Raw genomic sequence first — 27,546 nt, forward strand, 5'->3', positions numbered from 1 at the left:
TACCTAGCAAACCAAAACCAATCACAATCTCATCTTGCCCTGAAATATTTTGAGTTGTATCCCATGTTAGGAAGAAATAGAGAGGTTGATGTCGGTTGGGATGGTTACGTCCAGGGCTGGTTTGAGCCGGGGATAGACAGCCAGTGTTCGCTTGAAGTTGGATACATTCTCAACAGCAATAGGCTAGAACAAGAGAAGAATTGGCAAAGTCAAGAAATGAATGCCGTTGCATACCATTCATTAACTAACAACTATACGTTAGAACAATTTCAAACATTTCGTCTGTCAATGTTGTTTTTACTAAGATAATAAACATTTTATTATGTACTGAATGTTTGCAAAAGTTAAAACTTTCAAAACTTTGTTTTTTTACATTTTTAACAATTAGTATAACATACATTAAGAAAACAGCATCAGGTCCACCTGTACCCATCCTTCTGTTATATTTTGCAGCATCTTCACATAGTGACCAAGAATATTCGACAAAATGAAAACACAGGAATCTAGGGACGCAACATAGATGAGCATAACGCAAGGTGATGCGATACAGGACATAGATTGTAATAATGCATCACTTGTGTTTACCTGTGGGCTCGGAGTGCTGCCCTCTAGCTCCATATCCTGGACACTGTCTGTAGAGTCCTGTTCTGCTGTGGATATCACGTGTACAGACAACTTCCTCCTGAGTGGGGCACCATGGGCTATATGTTCCTGTAACACCAGTGCACAACTCAGGGTGAGGGCAGAACTGTGCAGGATGATCATAATAAAAATAATAACAATAATTAGCCATTTATTTAGCACTGAATTCCACGCATGGTCTAAGCACATACAAAATGCAGCGTTCTAAATACACGCCAACCCAGCACCTGTTGTTACTGTATCAGGCGAGCAGTTTCAAATATGTGCAGACTCTTGTGGCCTTCAGTAAATTATCTGTCGATTATTTTCCAACCGGAATTTTTCCCCATTTCTCCTTCATTAACGCTCAAGAATCATCCACGATCCATCATGTTACGATAACTTAGTTTCACTTCCTGGTATGTCAATGCTATGGCATGGGAATGTCAACACCAGTCTAACAAATATTAACTCCTCTGCGTGCCATAGGCTTTACTTGATTTTGTAGAAACAGCATGAAACTGTGTAGTCTGTTTTGTTTTTATTGGTTTGACTTTAATGAAATGGGCCTGCAGATCTCATTCAGGTCCTGTAGATTTTGAAGCCTGCATGTAGCAGCAGGCCCTGATGGACAGTTGGTAAACATGACATTATTACCAAGAACATCAGCCCATCAGGCTGCAACCATTCTCATGCTGCAGTGAGTGAGTGAGTGAGTGAGTGAGTGAGTGAGTGAGTGAGTGAGTGAGTGAGTGAGTGAGTGAGTGAGTGAGTGAGTGAGTGAGTGAGTGAGTGAGTGAGTGAGTGAGTGAGTGAGTGAGTGAGTGAGTGAGTGAGTGAGTGAGTGAGTGAGTGAGTGAGTGAGTGAGTGAGTGAGTGAGTGAGTGAGTGAGTGAGTGAGTGAGTGAGTGAGTGAGTGAGTGAGTGAGTGAGTGAGTGAGTGAGTGAGTGAGTGAGTGAGTGAGTGAGTGAGTGAGTGAGTGAGTGAGTGAGTGAGTGAGTGAGTGAGTGAGTTTACTTTTAATTTGCTTTTACATCACTTTTACTGTAGCAGCATTCCAGCAATACCACTGAGACCCCAGAAATGGGTTTAACACATTTGAACCAGGGTCTTCGTCATGTGATGTGAATGATTTTTTTGGCTCCTGGGCCAAATGACCAACTCACCTTGAAGAATGTATAAAGGTCACTCCTCGTTAAGGTTTTCAGATAATTCACCTCAATATTATCTGAAACAAAACAAAATGAATCATGACTGAAACAAGGTGACAGATGTTTGATTTCATCAGAACTAGGTTAAAGGATCAGTAAAGTCAAGACAAAAACACCTTTGTCTCAGTAGCCTGCAAATTATCAAACTTGCACCACACAAACCTGTGGTCAAGAGCATGAACAACAATACACATCATCAGGGCACACTGATAAGAGTCATCTCTCATAACAAGTGTGGCTGGTTGATAGGTTGGTTTTGTTTTTCAACACCATACTCAGCAACATTCCAGCTATATGGTATCTAGCTATATGACAGTATGTAAATAATCGAGTCTGGACGAAACAATCCAGTGATTAACAGCATGAACACAGTCTACGCAATTGGGATACGATGAAATGTGTCAACCAAGTCAGCGAGTCAGACCACCCAACAGAATCAACCTGTTGAAAGAGACAGATGGTACTTGCAATCACCCTGACCTAGAATCACTATGGACAAAACAAAATAGTAATTAAGCTTGAGTGTGCAGTATGCGTTGCGATATGTACTGCAATATGTTGCAAGAAGCTGTTTTTAACATATAACTACTTATAATAGCTTATGCTTTATTTAGCAAAACCACAACAAAATCACAAGAAAAGTCCTTAGATTCTAGTCAGCAACTTGACCTGGTCAGAATATATCAGATATCACTTGTGATTAAAAAGTTAATATTTATAAACAAATATATCATCATCATCATCATCATCATCACACCACACCAACGTTTTCTGAGTGCATGTCAATATACAAGTTTTTGATCAGCCTACATGTATATACATATCGCCTTCATGTCTGAACCGGCAAATGTTGTTAAAGTGGTTATATTGCATAGCCCTAATAAAAAAATAATAATAATAATATACTCTTCAAAAAAAGTAGGGGATCCTTAATTGAAGTCTGGTAGAAAGAAAACCCAGTAAGGAACGTTACAATGATATTCATCTTGTGTATGCAGCATCATTTCATGTTAGCAACACATGCACACAATGCATGGGAAGCACATGCACAACGTGGGAGCCTCCTACACGTGCATGGGGTGTCATTAAGAATGTTGACGTTTTTCAGGCAGGTCGATAAATCACTGTAGACCATTTTTCCCGATAATTTTCTTGCATCTGTGCATGGTCAGGGTTTTCAAGGTCAAATCACACACTACTGACTGAAAATTGTAAACCTGAAATTTTCATGTCATACTCCAGACACCCATCAAGGGGGATAACTGAATGAACAGCTTTGCTTTGAATGAAATTCATGTGGTGATGCATTCTCAAAACATCCATTACTATTGTATCAACATTAATTCAATCCCATATATCTCCCCATTTCGACAATCGCACATTGAAAGTACAGTTCCCCTACTTTTTTTTAAGAGTATAATAGTCCATTTGTGCACAATGTTCCATGCACAAGCACCCAAACAATCTGTGTATTACTATTAACCCAGATAACCCAAGCTTGAAGTTACAGTGACATGACTTTATTCCACAGGGTACCTATTTTCTGCTAGGTAAACAAAGGCAATTTTGGACAAAATCACTTGCCCATAAGGTGAGACCACATGTATGACATACGCTTCATTGTGGGGCAGGCCTGAACTCTCAGGAGTCAAGTTGACAAACACATACAAGGACTCTATACACCCAGCAGTGCTTAACTTCAGCTGATTTGTGACCTGAGCCTTATGCACAGTTTCCTTAGAGAATTATGTTACCTTATACGTTCACACAACAGTGAGTGAGTGACTTTAGTTTTATGTCGCACTCAGCAATATTCCAACTATGTGGCAGCGGTCTGTAAATAATAGAGTCTGGACCAGACAATCCAGTGATCAACAACATGAGCATCGGTCTGAGCAACTGGGAACTGATGACATGTGTCAACCAAGTCAGCAAGTCTGACCACCCGATTGCATTACTTGCCTTTCATGGCAAACATGGGTTGCTGAAGGCCAATCTACCCCAGGACCATCACAACAGTACTAGAGGACATAATGATAATAAGAACTTTGTAATGCACTGAATTCCAAATCAAGGATGGGCAAGCTCAAAGTGCTAACATACAATCTGACCATGAGGCAATTTCGAACAAACCCAGCCTTCCTCAAGTGAGACCACCTGTATCACATGTGCTTCACTGTGTGATATATGCCACATCACTTCAGGTAATTAACACATACAATCATGTCAAACACAATAGCTGACTCATTTTGGCTGCTTAGCAACAGATTCATCTTCAGAATGTATTAGGTTAAATAAAAAAAGTGAAATGTTTCTCAGGCATCAGCGCTTCACTTATATTTTTGTGTGTAACAATTTTTTACTGCCATTTTACAAAATATTTGACTTTTGCGTCCCGATCATCCATTGGTCTACTTTAAGAGTGAGTGTCTGTAAGAACGACTGTGACTGAATCTACAACTCATTAACAACACATGCTAAACTTTCCAAACTGTATTTCTGAGAGAAAAAAAATAAAAACGTGTTCCTCCCTTGTCACTTTTTTTCTATCAAAAACGAAAAAATCAAAGTCTTACTGCCCTCGTCACTTTTGAAAAAAATGTGCCCCAGAAACATTTAATTATTTTTATAATAAGAAAAGAGGCCTTTCAAGAGGAAAAGAAAACAAGTGAAAACATATTTGATCATGTGTATGTTCTTGAAAAAAATATTGTTTTTTTTATTTTCATAGTTTCTCATAAACTGCCTGCAACATAAACTTCATCCACCATTTTCTTACTCACAAACGCCATTACTTGTTGCACATGCCATTTACAGCGTGTCACATTCTGTGGGGAATCCAACTTGATAACCATGGTAACATGGTAACCATTGCCTTATTCAGTTTCTCTGACATGGGTACAATGTGTGAAGTCCATTTCTGGTGTCCCCACAGTGGTGTAGTGGGAATATTACTAAAAACGACATAAAAGCTCCTGCACCCCTCCCTCCTTCCCTCCCTCCCTCACTCACTCAGTAGGTCTCTTCACATAGCATTGGATTACATTTACAGGATAGGTACACCCGAACATCAACCACTGCACTAACTCGGCTGTCATTTCCATTCTTGTGCTGTCAGGTAATGAGTGAGTTTAGTTTTACGCCACACTCAGCAATATTCCAGCTGTATGGCATTGGTCTGTAACTAATGGAGACCAGACAATCCAGTGATCATCAGCATGAGCACTGACCTATGCAGTTGGGATCTGATGACATGTGTCAACCATGTCAGCGAGACTGTAACTACTTCAGGGTGTTACTGTTTCATGTAAACTAAACATTCATTTGGGAAATGATTTGAAATGTGACAATTTAAGGAGAGAGAAACCCACTGCAATAGTACTACAATAGTACTGCAATAGTACTGCAATAGTTGTTGGGACTATCGCTATTGCAATAGTTGTTTCCTCCTAAACAGACAGCCCTAATACTTATTTAGACTATGAGGAAATCAGTAATATTTACGGCATGCTTTCTTCAATAAATGTAATATGATGTATATAATCAAAATAGATAATTACATCAACAAATACATATGTTGGAACAAACATTAGTATACATGCAATGTAAATGATCTGATGCTGGATACATTATATTGCTACCATCTGTGGCCATTTACACTTAATGGGGCATAACTCTCTCTTAGAGACATTTCCAATGTGTGATCTTTTGAAGATTTCTCTATTGTTAGATGTTGGAACAGGGAGCATTTGGGTTAGAAGTGGTCTTAGGCAACCCATGGTTGTCATAAGAGACTTTTAAATCTCTTAAAGATCTAACAAATCCTAATGCAACAATCTAATTATGGAACAGAGGAACATATATGATTTACAGCGGTGTGTCAGCAGATTTTCTGCATCAAGCATCAATTTCCATTCACTCACCTAATTTAATCAAAACAGTCGTGTGTCTATTAACTGATCAAGTATTGATTTTTTTCTAAAGATGACCAGTCTGCTTTAAGTGACTCGTCAGACATTTACATAATGAGAGCATTTTGACATATTTTTTGCCCAAATGATTTGCAATTATAGCATACTGGTATTTGTTAAGATGTCTTTAAGAATGCTACACCATCATCACATATGGTGTAGACTTGTACCAGGTTTATTGACATTCACTTTTAGTAATAGCAACTAACAGGATCAAGTGGTCAGACTTGCTGACTGGATTGACACACATCATCGTATGCTCATTGCATTGCTCACTGGATTGTCTGATCTAAACTCAATTGTTTACTGACCACTGCCATATAGCTGGTACATTGCTGTGTGGTGTTAAACAACAACAAATCAAGTAACGTAATGTTGATTTTTTAAATAAAAAGCAGGACCCAACTTTTATAATAGTTCTTTGTGAAACATTAATGACATTTCACAGACAGGCTGACTCCATGAATCCATAATTCAGTGTTTCAGTTTATAATTTCATACAGTTTAATCACAAGTTACATGACATCATCAAGAATTATCAGGGAAGAAAGACTTGTAATATGTGTGGAGATTTGAACATGTCTCCTTCACATATGGTACTTTGACATTTGTCTTCACACATAGCATTTTGACATTTGTCTTCACACATAGTATTTTGACATTTGTCTTCACACATAGTATTTTGACATTTGTCTTCACACATAGTATTTTGACATTTGTCTTCACACATAGTATTTTGACATTTGTCTTCACACACAGTATTTTGACATTTGTCTTCACACATAGTATTTTGACATTTGTCTTCACACATAGTATTTTGACATTTGTCTTCACACATAGTATTTTGACATTTGTCTTCACACATAGTATTTTGACATTTGTCTTCACACATAGTATTTTGACATTTGTCTTCACACATAGTATCTTGACATTTGCCTTTCATATAGTATTGAACATCTGTCTTCACACATGGTACTTAAACATTTGTCTTCACAGTTAGTATTTTGACATTTGTCTTCACACAGAGTATCTTGACATTTGCCGTTCATACAGTATTTAACATCTGTCTTCATACATGGTATTTTGACATTTGTCTTCACATATAGTATTTTTCACATTTGTCTTCACATAGTAGTTTGACAATTGTCTTCACACATAGCAGTTTGACATTTGTAAGATAAGGTCACAATTCATGTCTTACCTCTGTCAAAGCTGTATACTTGATCTTCAATTTCAATGACGTAGTCAGAGTTTTGGGATCTCATTGTTTTCGGTTTCTCCAACCTCCGAGTTGAAAGAGCTGTTACATGATTCTTGAAGTCCTCCTCACTCATGTCTTGAATGTAATTCTGAAACAATCTGTGTGCGTGCAATTCAAAGCATATCGTATATTGAAGAGATGAAAAAAGGGTCATTGCAACAGATCTTACACCCTTTCATGATTGAAGAATCTTCAAACCATATCTTATATTGATGAGATGAACAAAGGATCTTTATAGCATATCCATGGAATGAATAAAGGATCTTCAAAGCATGTCGTATATTGATGAGATGAATAAAGGATCTCCAGAGAATATCTTATATTGATGAAATGACCAAAGGATCTTCAGAGCACATCTTACATCCATGGAATGTAGGAAGGCTTCAATCCTACTTTCAACGAACTGGGTAGACTTGTCAGACTGCACCAGGACCCTTAGTCCCTGAGCTCCATAGCAACGCCGGACCCGGGTCCATACTATGTACCCTGCAAGTGAGTGAGTGAATGATCAACAGTACTCATGAAATAACTGAAATCTGACGTGAAAACAGATTGGAATGTTGTTTCTTTATACACCAAGGGGATATTAAAGTGTCTTAACTCTGTTGTCAGTGAGTTGGGTTCAATGCAGTGTTAAGCAATATTCCACCAATATCATGGCAGGAGACACTAGAAATGGGCTTCACACATTGTATCCATTTTGGGAATTGAACTCAGACCTTCAGTGAGACAAGCAACCACTTTAACTACTATGCTACCCCCTGCTGTTATGAAGGAATATGACATGCTGTTGAGACATTCTGTCACAATGATAAAATATGCTCAGTAACTGATTCACGAACAGCTTTACCAAATTACATATCAAATAAAGGTCACTTTGTAGGTCATCAGAGGAGAATAAAGATGTTAAGAGACAGTTATGTGCATAGTCTGCTGTGATCAGTCATTGTGCATAAGCTCTACCTAACTGTTCCTTGGTACGGAGCGTGTCAAATGCTGGTTCCCCGATGACTTGTTTCAGTAGTTCCAGCAGGATGTTAGACCGTGTGCCCTGCATCCCGACCTGGTAGTATACACACACACAGCAGCTCTTGTGGACAGAGTTGGTCATCTGGTACAGGTGATAGGAATCTGAAGTAAACGAGACATATAGAGCTGCAATGATTTGGTTTGATTCATCGAATATCAAATCTGACACCTTAGTTTCGATTTTCTATAACCATTACCACTATTTCATTTTGACATTTGAACACCTATTTAAATTATTTCCACGTATCCAGAATGTAATCGTGACTCTAACTTGAGCAGTTTCTAATACTGAAATAAGGTGAAACGTGACTGGTTGACGTCAGGCTAATTATCCAATGAGAATTATTGTTATTAGTCATCACTAAGTTGACAATGGATTTCATGCTAAAATAGCCAACTCTGAGAGTATAATGAAATCTTATGCTTTTACTCGTATATTGAATCCGATTGAAACTGATCGAGGGTCCAATATCGAAAATCCAATCAAATCAAGGTCTGGGTGAATCGTTGCAGCCCTTGATTGAAACTACAGGAATGACTGGGATGGTGTTGTCCATGGCTTCATGCAACATTTCTCTGTTGTGAATCAAGTCTAGTGTCCAAGTTAAAAATTCACAGAGCAAAAGTGGCCAAGGGTCACAGCCACCAAAATACAAAGAGTCACATCGTAACCGACAGGGCAAAGGAGTAAACGGGTCAGTGGGTCAAAGAGCCATATAGTCACCAACTTTCAAACAATGAGTCAAAGTCACAAAGGGTCACAGGTCAAGTGTCAAGAGGTCAAATTAAAGATAAGTTGCAGTCATAGAGCCAAAGAGTCATGAATTACAGAGTGACATTTAGAATCAAAGTGTTACATAGTCCTAATCACAAAGCTCCAATCAAAGACTCAGACAACCAAAGAATCACAGAAATACAAAGAGTTGCAGTCACAGACAAAGAGTATTAAAGCTTGTTCAGCTTTATCTGATCAAGTGAATACTAATGCATTGCGTGACAAATGGTTGGGTCTATCATTGTGATGGTATGCACCCTTGTCAGTTGATTGTATACATGTTCGAATAGCTGAGATAAGGCTGCTGTTTAACATTCTCTGCACCCCTATTTAATAAAGGTAATGTTATATGCCGTTTGTGCCATTTGACCTCCCCGGTCATGCATATGTAGTGTAGCTCAGGTCGAGATAAATAAGTTGTAGTTCTAAAGAGTCAGACTCCCAGAGTTGAAGAGTTACTGAGTCACATAGTTACAGCTCCAGAATCACAGAGTTAAAGCGTCTGCTCCACACACACTGACCTGAAGGTAGCTGCATCTCCCTGAAGTATACATGTTGACTCGGAAGCAGCGGCTGTGTGCTTGCCTTCTCCTTCAGCAGTCTCTCCACCACTGCCACTGTCTCCAGGGCGCCCTGTATGTACAAGTCTTTAACCATATTCTATGTCAGAAGTGACTTCACTTTTGGAAGTTGGAACATTAATATGTGATGACTTATGTGTCTCATTAAGAAAAGCTAAATGCCAACTTAAGTTCTGGCCAGATGCACTAATCCAGCTTTGTGAAAAAACAAACACTTTCTTATCAATCAATTCATTTTGGTTTTCCTGAACTATTTACCCACCTGTTTAGTGACATTTCCATAGACTAGACCTTCTATGTAGAGGCGGGATAACAACTGACGGATGTAGGCCTCCAACGTCACTGTGGACACGTCTGAAAGAGATCCATGTTGGAAATGAACTTTAGCAACCAATGCTTGTCGTAAGAGTTGACTAAGGCTATTGGGAGGTCAGACTCACTGGCTTGGCTGACATACGTCATCGTATCCCAGTTGCATATATCAAAGCTCATGCTGTAATCACTGGATTTTCTGGTTCAGACTCAATTATTTACAACAAACAAACACACCTCACATGACACCAGCATCACAACTGTCATCAACACTCACTATTCATTCACTCACCTTGTAAGAACAGGAGCGACTCCTCCTTTGTCCAGAACACACTTGCCGTTAGCTGTGACACTGTGTAGGTGGCATGCTGGTTGGGCTGGTCTGCCATGAAATTTCGGTATGACCTCTCCAGCTGAAAACAGTTTAGTTCTGTAGGGTTTGGGTATGTAAATTCAGCTGACAGTGGTCTATTGTGTTAGCGAGGGAACCTATAAATATCTTCCTACCAGTCTTACCAGAAAGGTAGCTGACAGATTTGGGGTTGCGGATTAGCCTAGTGATTAAAGCCTTCTCTCATTAAGTCACAAGGACCAAGTCATTTCAGTTGTCCCTACCATGATATGACTCAAATATTGCAAAAAGTGGTGTTAAACCATATTCAGTCACTAATTCTTACAAATTTGCACACCCATTAAGAACTGGAATAGAACTGAGCTTCAGTCACCCATTCTTGTCGCAAAAGTTGGCCGATAGATCGGGTAGTCCAGCTCACTGACTGGGTTGGCACACGTCATCAGTTCCCAGTTGAATAGATTGATGCTCATGCTGTTGATCACTGGATTTTCTGGTCAGACTTGATTATTTACAGATTGCCGCCATACAGCTGGAATTTTGCTGGGTGCAGCATAAAGCTAAACTCACTCACTCACTAATAATTTGCAAGATGGTCTTGCTACAGTGAGCTACATACTGTAACAAAACTTCTGGGTATGTATACACACTGTATCCAGGACTCAACAATACACTGGGCCAGTGTGTAGTGATGATGTATATATATATTTTTTGCAGAAAAATGGAATATACAAATCTGTGAATTAGTAATGATGCCAGTAAAATAAATGGTAAGAAATTGTCAAGATTTCCCACTCAACATTACAGGATATTACAGGAATATCATAAACATACACAGAAGACTCAGAGTGTCTGTTCCTTTTCAAGTTTTCAATGTATACCCGTAATTTCTCTTCCATCAATCAGTGCATATCAGAAGTCACTTCTAAAGGGCGTGAGTGAGTTGAATTTTATGCTACCTCCAGCAATATTCCAGCAATATCACAGCAGGGGACACCAGAAATGAGCATCACACATTGTAACCACGTGGGGAATCGAACCCACATCTTCAGCATAATGAGCAAAAGCATTAACAACTAGGCTATACTACCGACCTTATTCTACAGGGAAGTACTACAAGTATCTGCATCAAGGACAAGTCAGACTTTTGACCTACTTTTTCCTTCTGGATGTTGAACCTGACAGGGTCGATTTTAAAGTTGGTCATCTTCTCTACGATCTTCTGCAGGAGGATGTCCTGCTTGTCACTGTAGCCACTGATGGATATCTGGAGGAGAGAGAGGGAGGCCCTGGTTTATACTCCAGTTAGCGTAGTCATAACCAAACCGATATGATGAAAGATTATCTCCCCTGACTGAAGTCGATACAGGTATATATACAGCAGGTACTCATGACGAACAGAGATGCAGGGTCTAAGTCTTTATATTACTTAGTACCATTTGAGGAAAATCCTGGAAAAAGTCAACTGTCACAGAAGCCCTTTCCTGAGGACATCCCCTAAATAAGGTGTCACAATGTTATAATAAACAACAGAAGACATCACACTGATATTGTCTCATTGATAAAGTAACATCGGTTGATATTTGACTTATCAGATGTGAAAATTGCTGTAGTACACATTCAAATATGATGTAATTTTAATCTGAAGCATTGGAAGCCTGAGAAGGTATATAAACAGTGTATGAAATATGGAACGTCCGACCGCCCTTGACGGGCTAGAATTCTGACAGATGGTCTAAATTCCAGCTAGCCAGCCTGATGATCTGGTTTCAAATATACCATGCATCAGAGTAAGTTCACCATAACTTGCTTCAATCTATTTTGGGCTGATAACATTTTGAAGTTATCAGTCCTGATGTGTGCTAGGGTTTTTGGTTTATTTCATACACAGATATAAACTACAGTTACCATGGTGACAGTACTTACATGAAAGCCATTCCTGGAGCTACTGAAGGAGTAAGAGAGTCCAGCCAGCTCGGCGGAGTAGGTGTACTCAGTCAGGGCATCATTCATTAGGGACACGAAAAGAGACAGCATACACACACATCCAGGATCTGAGTAGGCCACTGGACTGGGACAAAAACATGACAGCTGAAGGCAATGTCATAGAGGTCTTCACTGACAGTCACCAAAAAGTTTCCTGGCTTAAAGTATAATGTGTCACAAACATGGAAATGTCTTGCACATAATTAATTACTTCCATTAGAGAGTGTAGTGATTTCTGTCTAATGCTGTTTTGAACAGAAATTCTGTAATATAATACTAGAGGAATAACTAATTGGCACTGATCTAAACAATGAAAATATCATGACATGAATGAACCAAGTCACATTCCTGTTTCTCCCCTCATACAACAATCGTGTGTTCCAGAAGACCAATTCCAACCTTGACCTACCTATAAAACTGCAGAGAAATGTAGGACTTTGGAAGCAGGAACTTGTCATCTTGTTTAAACCACAGTCTTGTCAGGCTGTCATTCTGAAAGTGGCAAAATATATCCCTTGAAATTACCAGGCTGAACACAGACTTTATAGAAAACATTTAACTTGAACATGTGTTTACCCCTTTTCGGGTCTTCAACATCAATGCACAATGACATTAATCATTTTATTAGAATCAGAATATTTTCTACAGTTGCTACAAAAGAAGCTTCATGTTTTTCAAGTACTATTGCCAATTTATTGTTTGTTCACTGCGCTTCTGGATATATTTTTGTTAAAACAATTTAAACAATTTAAAAGTATAAATTTTTATTCAAGAACAGATTTCAAAAACTTCTCGAACTAATCTGGAGCACAAAACTCAAAGCCTTTCATCATCATATCTGATTATAAATGGGTCTTTCAACAACGTTTTCATGCAGTAAATATGTAATGCAGAGGAATCACACAACTGCACAAATTATTCATCTTAACTGTCACTTCAAAATTAAGCTTTTCATTTTCAATCACATATTCAAATTCCAGTTTAGGCCAATCCAATTTTATTTCTTGTTTTACAGATCCGCCTGCTGGATTAAGCAGAATAAGCAGAATAAGAAAAATATTAAAAATTAATTTTCCCTGCTCAAAAAATAAAATCTCAATGTTTTGTATTAGCCAAATATCTAGACTCATAAGAAAATACATTTAGGGTTGGGGTTTTTTTTACCAATATTAACTTCATAAATTGTCAAAAGTAAAATACTTTGAGTATTTAGAAGGAATGTAACTTTGATTGGAAATGATATTTTTATTATTGTCCCCTACCTGCCTTTAGGTTTTTAGAGGACAAAGATCCGTAAAACAAGAAACAGATATGGCCTTACAAGGAAAATGCATGCCACTCACCTTTATAATAACAGGAAACTGAGTCACCTGCAGCAAGAACAATAATCATAACAATCATACTAATCATTACTAGACTAACAAAGCTCAGAGGTAATGGTAAAGACGGCATTAATTGTGGGTGTTATTATATGCCACACACAGCAATATTCCAGCTAAATGACAGTGCGATGTAAGCCTGGACTTGACAACCCAGTGATTGATAGAGCAACAAACAATGCAAATGTGGTATGGGACTCACTATTGGGCAAATCTCCAGCCTGACCACAGTCCATTTGACAGTCCAGCTTTCCATAGAACCTAATCAGACCTGGAATCCTTCCCCACCCCCCATCCCACCCACGTCTTTATTCAGACACTGTCCATGTCACTCCGAGTGTATTTCCTCTTTGTTTATACAGAAACCCTGAGTTTTCAGTGACCTGAAATTTCTTTATACCCTATTTTTCAAAATTCAAAACTCTGCTGCTCACAGTTATTGTAATCATACAACATTTATAGTCAATATTAAAGATGTTCAATATGTATTAAGTGAATCATAAATATAGTTTCTTCAAGTCAGAAAATTAAGTCAAACATACCTCCTGCCTTGGAACCAAATCAAGATTTTCTGGAATAAACTCATTAACGTCTGGTAAATGCAGGTTGTCATGGAGACCAGGATCATTCCAGTGCTGAAATAAAACATTTGTCAGCAACTATATATTATTGCTGAAATAATGTAGCTCTTCTGAGGATAAGAATTGATTGATTGACTGATTGATTCAGTCTGCACCAAACAATCCAGTCATCAACAGCATGCACATATATCTAGACAAATAGGATATGTTGCCATGTGTCAACCAAGGAAGCGAACATGACCATCTGATGATGCTTGTCGCCTTTTATGACAGGCATATGTTGCTGAAAATCAATTCTAACCCTGATCTTCAAGTGGCCAAATCATGAAGACTTACAACATTAGTGAAATCTACACAAAAGCATACAGTGCTAACCAAATCAGAGTGTGAAATTGAAGTACTCAAGTCTAAGACTAATAAAATACTGGATGGCCTTGTGACAAGCATTGTGGGTTACATATTTAATATTACGTAGATTGCAACACTGAATCACAAAATTTTTGCAGGCTAGTAAAACTAAAAATAGACTCATAATAAAAAGAAATCTGGAATTATTAACAATTTTCAGCACAAATAAATACCATAGACAGTTTCCAATGTTTACCTTCAGCTGGGTTTGAGAGTAGGGCTCCACCTTGTACTGAGTTCCATACCACTTCTCAGACAGATTCATGACCCCCTCATACTTCTTGGCCACTACCATCACACTGAAGTCATATCAAGAGAGTAAAATAGGTTAAACACTGTAGGACACTGTACAGTCACAGTCCACATACTGGGAAATTCCCTACAGAAAAGAACCTTTATGGAGGACCATTTTGGTTTCCATTTGACCAGAAGTCTTTCTGCAAAAGTGACAGACCGAGTGAGCATGGTATTACATTATTTTAGTAATATTAGAGGATTATCATGGCAAAAGACAACAGAAGTGTGTTTCATACACTGTACCTGTATGAAGAACTAAACCAAACTTTCAAGAGACATTTCAAGATGGACAGCAGATTAGCAGAAGCGTTTGACTTTACTAATAATGAGAAAGACTCACATAGATATCATATATCTTTACAACTTTGATGACCTTAAAAAGCAGTCAGTGGAACAGGGACGGCTTATCTATGGGTTACACTTGCTCAAACGTTTTTCAGGGAGTAAGAAATAGACATTGTATCACTTCATGTGAACAAACAATAAAGATGTCAAACAATAAACATGACTTTCAGCAAAACAAAATTTTCTTTCAAGTACACTTCATTTTGAGAGGTGAGTAAATGCAATATGATAGTGATTGCGGTAAATTGTGGAAGGAATTTCACTCACTAAATATAAACATTCTTTTTTAACATTATGCGTAAAATTACCAAGATATTAGGATATCTTAAAGAAAACAAACACAGGTTCCCATGTTAGGGGTCAGTAACACCTTTATTTAATACTATTCTCATCAAACATACTTACATTTAACATCCAAGAAGGTAACTGCCACTTGTCTCATGGTCTTGAGTTGGACCCATTGTGGGTCAAGTTATGTACAAAACATACCATTTTGATACCATTTAAGTTTCAAGTTTGGGGGTCAGCTTATTAATTGGTTTATCTTCGGTAATATGTTAATACTATGACACAGCTGGTGTGAAGGAGTATTCCGTCTATAAGATGATGTGTCAGCTGGCTGTGTGAGGGAAGTCCCTCCCAGTGATGGATGCCCTACTTTGGTGGAACCCCTACCTCATGTTCTCTGGAGTCAGTTTGTTCAGGAGCATCTGAATGAGATCAGGCCGGAACTCTGACAGGAGGTAAGGTCCAGACAAGGCCTCTTCGATTGTATATATCTGTGGAGGTTGATAGTCAAGCTTCATCACATCCGACCAGTAATACCGTCAGAACGTTCATTAAATTCATACTCACAGATTTGTATACACCATATTTCTCCATCCATATATCCACACACACAGACCCCTCCATGTATGCACTCATCCAACCATCATCCAGCCATCCACTCATCAAACATCAACCATCCATCCATTCATCAACCATCATCCATCCCCTCATCACCGTCATCCATCCATCCACTTATCACCATCATCCATCCATCCATCCCCTTGTCACCATCATCCATCCATCCACTTATCACCATCATCCATCCATCCACTTATCACCATCATCCATCCATCCACTTATCACCATTATCCATCCATCCACTTATAAACCATCATCCATCCATCCATCCCCTCATCACCATCATCCATCCACTCATCCATTCACTCATCAACCATCATCCATCCAACCTGTCATTTATCAATCCACTCATCCATCCATCCATCCACTCATCCATCCATCCACACAATAACACACATCCATCCTTCCAACCATTCCACCATCCATAGATTCATATTAAACTGCTCTCATTAAGGAACATTAAACATTTATAAATAACTGTTCACCCCATGAAACAAACAATCTTTTCGTTTCACAGCTATATTTTACAAACAAGTCTTGACTTATTCTCTTACTTCAAGGAGAATTTTAAAAGTTCTACACCACATAATTTTTGCATACACTCAACAGTGATGAAGGAAAGTGGTGTAATAAAAGTAATTAACTTTCTGTCAGTCAAGAAAATGATGGAAAACAACTTGTGATTTTGAAAATATACCCCTAAGAAGCAACATTTTTATTCATGGTCTATGAGTTACAGCTTAAACTCACATGGTTGTCTCGAGCCAGAGATGTCACATAGCTGTTTGGCGTCTCCTTGTCCTTGAACTGGAACCTTAGGGTCTTCAGTTTCTGTATTCATGTCAACACAGGAAAAACAAATATATGTGAAGAGAAAGTTTGTAAGAAACTAATTTATGCATTTATCAGTTACTGAATGACAGAGTACCTTTGACATACACAACTCCTAACCCTTGGTAGAGACCCCGATACTGTCATAATATCCTTCTTGGATAAAAGATGGTTTGTTTCTCGTATGAACATTCATACTGTCTGGGTGAAACACCACTTCATGGCAATGTCTGTATATTTACTTTCATCCAAAGGGACATTAAATCTTTGTAAAGAAACCTGGAAAACAATAAAGGGACACTTAAATGTTTCTAGAGCTCACCATCTTTCCGTCCAAGCAGTTAACATGCTAGACAGCCTTCAAATATAGAAAATTGTTTCCATGTTTGGAATCAAACCAAGACCTTTTCTGTAACAAGCCAACACACAACCCAGTGAGCTACAAAAATTCTGATTGCACAAGGGTTTACACAAAGCATATCAACTTGAACTGGGTATAAGATGAAAGCTGGATTATGATCCAACACTATCAGCAAGTTCACAATGTTCATGCAGCTACGTGTGTTCCTTCAACTTGTTCCCAGATCTCTGGGCCTATTGTTGGTACTACCAATATACCCAACTGACCTTGCACTCATCGTGTATCCACTGGTGTACTCCCTCTTTCTGCAGTAGGTGGATGTACTGATACACCAGGGTCACTAAGTCCTCTGTGTGCTCTGTGGAGAAAACAGGATACATCTCTCAGAATCACCTTCAGTCAATCCCTTAGTCTCAACCCAACCCCATCATTTATCACTAGCTTCATCCCTCAATCCCCTTATTGTCTTTAATCATTCTTCATTCCATCCTTTACTCCTCCATCAATTCCTACATCCTTCATTAATCCTTTACTCAACACATCCTATCCATCCTCGCTTCTCTCCTTCCTTCCATCTCTTCAACCTTCATCCCTCAGTTCTTCATTCCTTTCTCCATCACCTTAACTCATCTCTCACTTCCTTCCTCCTTTCCTTCCTCTTTTAGTTCAGTGAACATTTCCTTCCAAAATGCACACACAGGATATACATAGTAAGCATACCTAGGCCATCTTCTGTGAGATCAACTTTGACATAGAAGAATGCAAATCCTCTGGCGCCATTCTTCCTGCCAGCTGTCAAAGAATTACTCCAACCTAGAAACAATGTCAAACCAATGGCAGCTTCAGTAACTTATGTAATTTACAGTGAATAGCATATTTCAATAGTTGCAACTCTGTGATGAGCAAAAACAAGCTCACTATGTCTCCACTATATTCCAGCTATATGGCAGCGGTCTGTAAATAATTAAGTCTGGACCAGATAATCCAGTTATCAATAACATAAGCACTGATCTGCACAATTAAGAACTGATGACATGTGTCAACGAAGTCAGCAGGCCTGATCAGTTGCCTCCTACGACAAGAATAGCCACCTATTATGGCAAGCATTCATTCAGTATGAGATTGTTGCGTTTAGTAACATGACTGTCATGGATGGTCACATGATTTTCAATTTGTGCTGTGTCACATGACTGTCATGATATGGCACAAACATGATAGTCAGTGGAAACCCCAGACAGATTGTCCAAGTTAAAACCATGGCCACTAAATTATTTTTAAGGATCATCCTTACCTTTCAACTTGAGCTGTGACAGGAGACTGCCTGGCCCCTCATGTCCTAGCAGGTGACTCAGGTAGCTGGCTGGCTGGAACAAATTCATTACAAGAGTTTTATAGCAGTGTTGTTTAGTACTCAGCAAAACAGGTATTGAGTCAAACTTGAAAGAGAATGATTGAAAGAATGAGTGAGTGAGTGAGTGAGTGAGTGAGTGAGTGAGTGAGTGAGTGAGTGAGTGAGTGAGTGAGTGAGTGAGTGAGTGAGTGAGTGAGTGAGTGAGTGAGTGAGTGAGTGAGTGAGTGAGTGAGTGAGTGAGCAAGCAAGCGAGCGAGTGGCAGGTTGGGTGGGTGAGTGAGGTTTTGCAACCCTTCTAGCAATATTAAGGTAAATATCATGGTGAGAGACACCAAAAATGGGTTTCACACATAGTACCCATGTGAAGAATCGAACTAGGGTTTTAAGAGTGATGAGCAGACACTTTAGCCATATGGCCACCATACCACACCCATTAGCACCTAACAAGTGAGTGGTTGATAACTGAGCCCTCACTATTAAGATTCAAAGATGTGCAAAAGGTAACTGAACAAAACTGTTATATACTGGTCAGAAAAACACCAGTGTAACTGAAAAGTATTAAGCACACTTGCATGAAACAATAGTTTCAGAGGCAGCTGTCATGGGAGCAGAGAAACAAGTCATTCTCCCATGACATCGTCAAGTTCAAAACAAAACATCCAAATGCACTAGTATGACATTATATATTTGCTATTCACCTGAAGAAGAGACTAGAATCTGTCTCGAAATGTTGTGACCTTGTATAATAAAGAAGTTGAACCATAAAGCACTTTTAGTTTGATTCCTCCAACTTCTAAATGCCTTTGAAAGAACTGATATACCCTCTTTTCTTGTTTTAGTCTGTTTTAATGAGCTTTGGAGACAATACGGTATCTGGGGTACAACACGGAATTTGACTACATCATCCTTATTGCACCCTGTATTACTATCCCAGATTCATATGGGTACATAATAACAGTTCATATTGAACCTCAAAGACGAAAAGCTTTGGATTTACCTTTGAGTGGTAGTACTTGGAGACATCTGGTATCGGCCATGTGACGGTCAGTGAGCGGACATCCTTCACAGGCACCACACAGATCTTCTTCTGTGGACAGCAGAGGATGACATTAACACTAATATCTCAGTGTAGAAGTTTACTGTACCACACAAAGCTGTCTTTTTCCTGTGTCTGTTTGCCAAACCACAAATGCAAGAAAAGTTTAAGAAAAATATAGAAGAAACTATAGATGACTGTACATATCACATCAAGATCAGTCAGTAATGGACAGCCTTTTTTATGACATGCATCAACTATGACAGCCTTGTTTGCTTGCTTACATCATGACATCATGAGCATCGATATGTGGAACTGGTCGCAAATAGGTAGCAAAAGCTTACAAGCTTAGAACCAGGAATTTGCCATTAATGTGACATCCTGTTAGTTTTCTGACACAAAATTGCTCTGTGTGATCACAGGGCCTGCTGCCTACAGACTTTAAAATCTACAGGCCCTGAATGAAATCTGCAGGCCTCAAACTAATAAAAAGAAAATAGACTACACTGGTCACAGTTTCAGACTATTTCTACAAAATCAATCAGCGAACCCTAAAAGACATTTTTAGTTGCTAAAGACTGATGTTGACATCCCTGTGCACAAAGTACTGAAATACCACGAAGAGAAACAAAGTTATCGTAACATGACGGATCAGGGATGATTCCCGATTAGTGATAATCGAAAAAACAAGGTCAAGAATCCAGTTGTTCAAAAAGTATGATAATCTACTGAAGGCTACAAGGGCCAGCAGATATTTGAAACTGCTGGCCCAACGCAAAAACAACTGGTGCTGGGCCTCCAGACTGGCTATTATTTCGAACACTGGATACATGTGTCCCAGTAATTATGGGATTTGGATGTTCTTCTTCTTCTCACTACAGTACAGCCTAAAACTATCTACATACAGACGCAGGAGACATTATACCTGAAGTTGGTCTGCCTGATACGGGTGTTCCAGCCACTCTGGGATTTGGACGTTCTTGTTCTTCTCACTACAGTACAGCCTAAAACTATCTACATACACACGCAGGAGACATTATACCTGAAGTTGGTTTGCCTGATACGGGTGTTCCAGCCACTCTGGGATTTGGACGTTCTTGTTCTTCTCACTACAGTACAGCCTAAAACTATCTACATACACACGCAGGAGACATTATACCTGAAGTTGGTCTGCCTGATACGGGTGTTCCAGCCACTCTGGGATTTGGACGTTCTTGTTCTTCTCACTACAGTACAGCCTAAAACTATCTACATACACACGCAGGAGACATTATACCTGAAGTTGGTTTGCCTGATACGGGTGTTCCAGCCACTCTGGGATTTGGACGTTCTTGTTCTTCTCACTACAGTACAGCCTAAAACTATCTACATACACACGCAGGAGACATTATACCTGAAGTTGGTTTGCCTGATACGGGTGTTCCAGCCACTCTGGGATTTGGACGTTCTTGTTCTTCTCACTACAGTACAGCCTAAAACTATCTACATACACACGCAGGAGACATTATACCTGAAGTTGGTCTGCCTGATACGGATGTTCCAGCCACTCTGGGATTTGGATGTTCTTGTTCTTCTCACTACAGTACAGCCTAAAACTATCTACATACAGACGCAGGAGACATTATACCTGAAGTTGGTCTGCCTGATACGGATGTTCCAGCCACTCAGGGATTTGGACGTTCTTGTTCTTCTCACTACAGTACAGCCTAAAACTATCTACATACAGACGCAGGAGACATTATACCTGAAGTTGGTCTGCCTGATACGGGTGTTCCAGCCACTCTGGGATTTGGACGTTCTTGTTCTTCTCACTACAGTACAGCCTAAAACTATCTACATACACACGCAGGAGACATTATACCTGAAGTTGGTCTGCCTGATACGGATGTTCCAGCCACTCAGGGATTTGGACGTTCTTGTTCTTCTCACTACAGTACAGCCTAAAACTATCTACATACACACGCAGGAGACATTATACCTGAAGTTGGTCTGCCTGATACGGGTGTTCCAGCCACTCTGGGATTTGGACGTTCTTGTTCTTCTCACTACAGTACAGCCTAAAACTATCTACATACAGACGCAGGAGACATTATACCTGAAGTTGGTCTGCCTGATACGGATGTTCCAGCCACTCAGGGATTTGGACGTTCTTGTTCTTCTCACTACAGTACAGCCTAAAACTATCTACATACAGACGCAGGAGACATTATACCTGAAGTTGATCTGCCTGATACGGGTGTTCCAGCCACTCTGGGATTTGGACGTTCTTGTTCTCGACACCAGAAAACAGTGTGACAGTCATCTCACTCAGTTCATCCAAGGACTCTGCCAGAACAACACAGAATGCTCAATGACTATGACAACACAATAAATTTCTTCAAATAAACAATCTAATATGTATTTCAAAAGCAAACAATCCCTTCCTCACAACAATCCAACCCTACTTCACAACCAAACAACCCTATCCCACACCACAACCCTACATCACAACCAGACAACCATACTTCCAACATAACCCTACCCTACAACCACCCTACCCTACTCCGCAACCACCCTTTCCAACCAGAGAACCACCCTTCCCAACCAGACAACCACCCTAGCCATGCATTGCTAGCCACCAGCAAGCAGAACAGTGGCTGTTTCACACACAACCAGCGACCCTACAACCATCCATCCCTACTCCACAATCCAACTCTACCCCACAACCACATCAGCCTATCCAACAACCAGACAACACTAATCCACAACACAACCCTACCTCACGACCAGACAACCCGAATCCATAACACAACCCTACCTCACAACAAACCCCTCCTGAACTATACTAATCTCATCAGACAGTTGTATTGGTTACATAGGTACGTCAACCCAGTCTTCCATAATATTAAAACTTCTACACTAAGGTATCAGCACCAGTGTATATGGCAATCTACCTACTCCCTCCACCCTGCTAAAACAGAAGCAGTCACCTTGTCCCACCACACACAGCTGCATTATGTTGGAGGAGTAGAACCTGCTGTGGAACTTGAGCAGCTCTGCCCGGACATCCACACCATTCTGCTTCGGGATCACATCCAGGGTGTCTTTATTCCCTGAGCAGAAAACAAATATTTTCTTGCCCAAAATCTAAAAAATGTCTGATCAGAAGCAAGCAAAAGCAAATTTGAATAAAGGTGCATTATTTCCTTCCAGAAAGATAATTCGTGCTTTCTTAACAAATCAGGATGAAAATTTTAAGGCTCACTTTGATTGCGTGACACCTTGCTTGCTGTCAAAATGCATGATCATGAAATACCTTTCAAAGAAAAAGAATCATAATGATGCTCATCAAAACGCCCATCTCCCGACCTGTGCCAAACCTTCCATAGGGGTGTTGTGAGTCAGACAGCATCCTGCCTAACTGGTACAGTCTCCGAGCATCATTCTTAACGTTCTTGTCATTCTCGGAATTCACAGCATTCACTTCCCTCTCTGTCGCCGACTCCGTGAAAAGTGGACACAGGAAGAACTGAGCAAATCTGAATGAATTAAATTGTGTGCTGTTTGTTCATTGTTTATGCCACACTCCAGAGACCTATTCCAACCTGGAATCCCAAAAGGACCTAAATAATATTTGACAATCAATTTAAAGTATACATTCTATGGAACACACTTGGGTACAATGTGGTAAGCTTTTTGTCTCCCATTCTAGAATATTACCATAATATTGCTAAAAACAAGAAAAAAACCCTTCACTTTCCATTCTTCATATCTCATAAATCTTAAATGATTATTTGTTATTAATGTCAGGATGTGTTACTTTCCGTCTGTTGTCAAATTTCAATAAAGCCAAGCAAATGGGATGCTCTATCATTATCAGCTATTAAGGCCTAAGTATAAGTATGACTGAAACATACATAAGTTAAAAGGACAGTCAGGCAGCCTCAAGCATTCTCTTGTCAAACCGAATTTCACAAATACAATGTATGAAGTCATCTGCTTGTGTTCCCTTTCAAAATTTTGATAGGATATTGCTATAGCAGCATAAAACCATACTCACTCACTCACTCACTCACTCAACCACTCACTCACTCAAACACTCACTCAACCACTCAACCACCACCAACTCACTCACTCACTCCAAGTAAGGCAATGTAGCATGTCACCTGTCCAGTGCTCCAGATAGATGTTCTGGTCCAACACTGAAGTAATAAGTGGTGTGTTCTGTAGAGGTACTGGCATTGCTCCCTCCCCCATGTTCATTTAGGAACTTAAGCAAAAGCACACATTTATAAATAGTATAGAATAAGTGTATATGGATGACTTCTTTAATACTAGAACATGACGTTTCGATACAAGTTCTTGTATTGTTTTAAGTGTAAATTATACTGGGAGGGAACATGCGATATATATACAACGGAAAACTAATTAACAAGTGATGATAACGACAAAGGGGGTAACAATGGATAAAAGGATAAACATAGAAGCTAGTGGTACACAGAGCCTAGCATGAATACAAGTAAACAATGTGATGATAACTAAGTAAGCCAGTGAGGTACACAGAGTGGATGTTGTACAGGAGGCTACAGTGGTTTGATGAGCTAATCGTAAGCCATGGGGATGGGGTAACCTTGGTCTCTGTTAATCAGGGGTTGGTTGGTATCGTTTGATGTTGATGGCTTCAGTTATTTTGTTTTGGTAAAGTCTGATTGGTTCTTTTAGAGGATGGTGTAGTCAGTCCAGTTGATTTGGTGATAGGGATGGGTCGCTATATGATCTGAAATGGCTGTTATCTGGTCCGATTTGATCGTTGAAGTCTGATGTTCCTTGATTCTATTGCCTGTTCTCTCCCTGTATCATTTACACTTGAAAACGATACAAGAAACAAAACGTCGAAACGTCGTGTTCCAGTATTAAAGAAGTCATCCATATACACTTATACTATTTAACTTTGAACTTCTAAAATATGCCACTCAAACAAGTCATTTATAAATAGTGCTACTCAAAATTTAATTAAAGCCATATGCAAATGAAATACTGTTTGAATGATTTTGAATGATAATATATATCTCTGTGTTACAGAGTTTCACATGCTTAAGAACATCCATTGTTTTTTCAGTTATCTCATGTCTAAATTTAGTGTTCCCTTACAGTGGAAGCTGTCAAAACTGGCATCTGTCCAATCTGGCAAGTTGTCAAGAACAGAGTAAAATCTCAGTCCCGTCTGCAGCTTGTACACTTATCATCAGCTCTACAATCTGGCACATTGTCTAAACTGGACCATTTCTTCAGTCCCTATGAGTGCCATTTTAGACAGCTACTACGGGATTTATACTTAGGAGGTTGTTTTGTAGCATTGGGGCTTTTCAAATCTGTGTAATACACCAATGAATGACATGACATGGCAACAGTCACTGCTCATATCAAATGTTGCAATACTTACTTTCCCATACTCATTTTCATTTGGGAACTGGAAAACAACAAAAACATACTTTGACTATGAAAGACAAAATACTGTTAATGCATGTTATTGAAATTACAATATTTTCTCTTGGAAGGAAAGAGTTATTCAGTAAGTATAGAAACAAACAACTCAACAATTATCACCGTAGACCAGCCATTTTGTACTAAAGTCATTTTCATCAAGAAGGAAGATCAAATGTAATCTTATCATAATTGCCCACATGTGTTTTTGTTCTTTGTGCAAATATTTGGTATCATCATCATCATCATCATCATCATCATCATCATCATCGATTAAACATCAAATTCAATCTCCTGTTACATCTGAAGTTGTTTTGTGAAATATTTATCCTTTATGTCAATAGGAATGTAGCAGCATGCAAATCTGTAAAGTGTGAGTCACCTTTTCAGTGCCCAGAAACAACATGTGTTCACAGAAGTGAGCCAAACCGGGCAGCTCTTCAGGGTCACTCATATTGCCTAGTAACAACCAACAACATTAGCAGTGATTAGTCACAGGCAAAACCTTACATTTCAAATGCTGCCCAGATTTTGAACTTAATGCTATCAGATTTCTATATATTTACATGATGTTCTGAAAGAAAATACATGGGAAAATAAAATAACGTCTTTGTAATGTATATACAGACAACAAATATGGATAGAAAATCTTGGAAGAGAGTCAGCTAAACACAATATTGGCATTTGGGTTATTAACTGAAATATATTTCAGTTTTATTTCAGTCTTACATAGTATCGTTTTGCGGATTTATCAGTTAGATTTTAAAAACGATTACACAAAATGTCCTCTACCACAGGATCTCCGTGATCAGTAGCACTTGCATGTTCACTCGCTTCTCATTGACTCTAATATTATTTTCATAATATCTTTTCATAAATCGATAGTACATGTAAAGACGCATGGTCAGTGTTTTTTCGTCATTTATGTTAGAGGAACTTAAATTTATATGTCCTTGTATGTACTTGTCGGGGCCGGTTTAGGTCAAATATCCGAGGCCGGTTCGGGGGTAATTCTATTTATATATTTCAGTGTATCCTGTCAGCTCAGAAGGATATCAGGTGTTACAGCATACACGGATCCGTATGTTGTCACTGTTTATACTTGCCAACATGGACATCAAGGGCAGCAGCTGATCGGTCAGTGTTTGGGTCACTGACTAAGAATACAGTCATCCCATTCGTAAGTTCCAAACATCGATAATTGCGATCATCTGCTGGTGACCTGGTGATGTCAGAATTCTCATAAACCCTCTTCACAAACTCCCGGTAGCCTGTCATTGTTCCTCTACGCTGCACAATACTGAAATTGATGAAAGGATTTCTTATTAAGTCTAGCTAGACATTGTTTTTGTTCTTCTTTTCAGGTATGTCGTGCTCATATTAATTGTGCATTCCAGGGGAAAATAACAGTTACCGTAAGTTAACTCAGGCACATTAACAAGAGTTTCGGTCACCACTCCAGTCACTTTTAGAATGCATTCACACGGAATGTCAGCTGTCAGTTCGTTGCCGTTTCATAACCCATGGGCGCTGACATTTTCAAAGGGGCATAACTCTAAATCGTCATTTCGTAAGAAAGCCGCTAAACATAAGGTTACCTGTTTCCCTTCGAGGTTATCTTGACTCAGTCCTCCATTGTGGTCCTTTGAAGAAAGGAAATGTCATGTCGTCAATAACTGATGTCGAGTACAGGGAATACGCAGTTATATGATAAATAACAAATTTCATTCATGGCGACTCACAGACACATCTGCCACTTTAGCAAAAGAGTCTTATTCATCACAACAGAGACCATAAATATTACATGGTCTCTCATCAGAAGTACAAGGCAGACTTAAATTTAAGTTTATAAACTAACGAACGAACGAAAAAGGTTAACGTCACTCTTTGCAATACTCAAGCGCTTTCACAACAGAGGACACCAGAAATAGGCTTCACACATTGTGCCAATGGGAAAAATGCATCCAGGTCTTTAAAATTAGCATGAGGAGCTAAGATACTAGGGGATGTCAATAAGTTTTGAGCCTTGCATAGAAAAACACAAAATATTGGTATGAACCACATTTATTTTTCAACATAGTCCCCTTGTGAGTCAAGACACTTGTTCCATCTTTTCTGCCAGGCGCTGATGCCATCTCTGTAGAAGGCGCGATTGTGGTCCTCAAACCAAGCCTCAGTAGCAGCAATAAGCTCATTATCATCCTGAAATCTACGACCACGCAAGTGTTTCTTGAGATTTGGGAACAGATGGTAATCACTTGGTGCCAGGTCTGGAGAGTAGACGGGATGCGGCAAGATTTCGTTCCCCGCATTCCTGGACAGCAGCGGCTGCAACGTGAGAGGTGTGTACTGGAGCATTGTCTTGATGTAGAAGAATACCACGTCTGATCTTGCCCCGGCGCCTCTCCTTGATTGACTGTCGCACTTGCCTCAACAAGTTAGCGTAATATTCCCTATTCATTGTTCTTCCTTTTGGTAAGTAATCTAT

General features: G+C 39.3%; 1 protein-coding gene across 1 annotated transcript; it reads right to left on the minus strand.

The window, feature by feature from the left end:
- Positions 1-26,588, minus strand: LOC137265296 (insulin-degrading enzyme-like). Its single transcript, XM_067800655.1, has 29 exons — positions 26,473-26,588; positions 26,165-26,358; positions 25,441-25,517; positions 25,018-25,044; positions 23,741-23,844; positions 22,944-23,113; positions 22,565-22,687; positions 21,808-21,920; positions 19,557-19,646; positions 18,500-18,572; positions 17,929-18,021; positions 17,475-17,566; positions 16,767-16,847; positions 15,786-15,889; positions 14,665-14,767; positions 14,022-14,114; positions 13,444-13,470; positions 12,510-12,592; positions 12,041-12,185; positions 11,271-11,381; positions 10,055-10,175; positions 9,713-9,804; positions 9,391-9,502; positions 8,029-8,196; positions 7,427-7,551; positions 7,006-7,153; positions 1,789-1,850; positions 586-711; positions 1-183 (listed from the first exon to the last, which is right to left on the minus strand). The coding sequence occupies exons 2-29, from the start codon at positions 26,334-26,336 to the stop codon at positions 67-69; spliced, it is 2,952 nt and encodes a 983-aa protein (XP_067656756.1). The 5' UTR covers positions 26,337-26,358; positions 26,473-26,588; the 3' UTR covers positions 1-66.
- Between the last annotated feature and the right edge of the window lie 958 nt (positions 26,589-27,546).

The sequence above is a fragment of the Haliotis asinina genome, chromosome 15 (assembly GCF_037392515.1).
Source record: "Haliotis asinina isolate JCU_RB_2024 chromosome 15, JCU_Hal_asi_v2, whole genome shotgun sequence".
NCBI lineage: Eukaryota > Metazoa > Mollusca > Gastropoda > Lepetellida > Haliotidae > Haliotis > Haliotis asinina.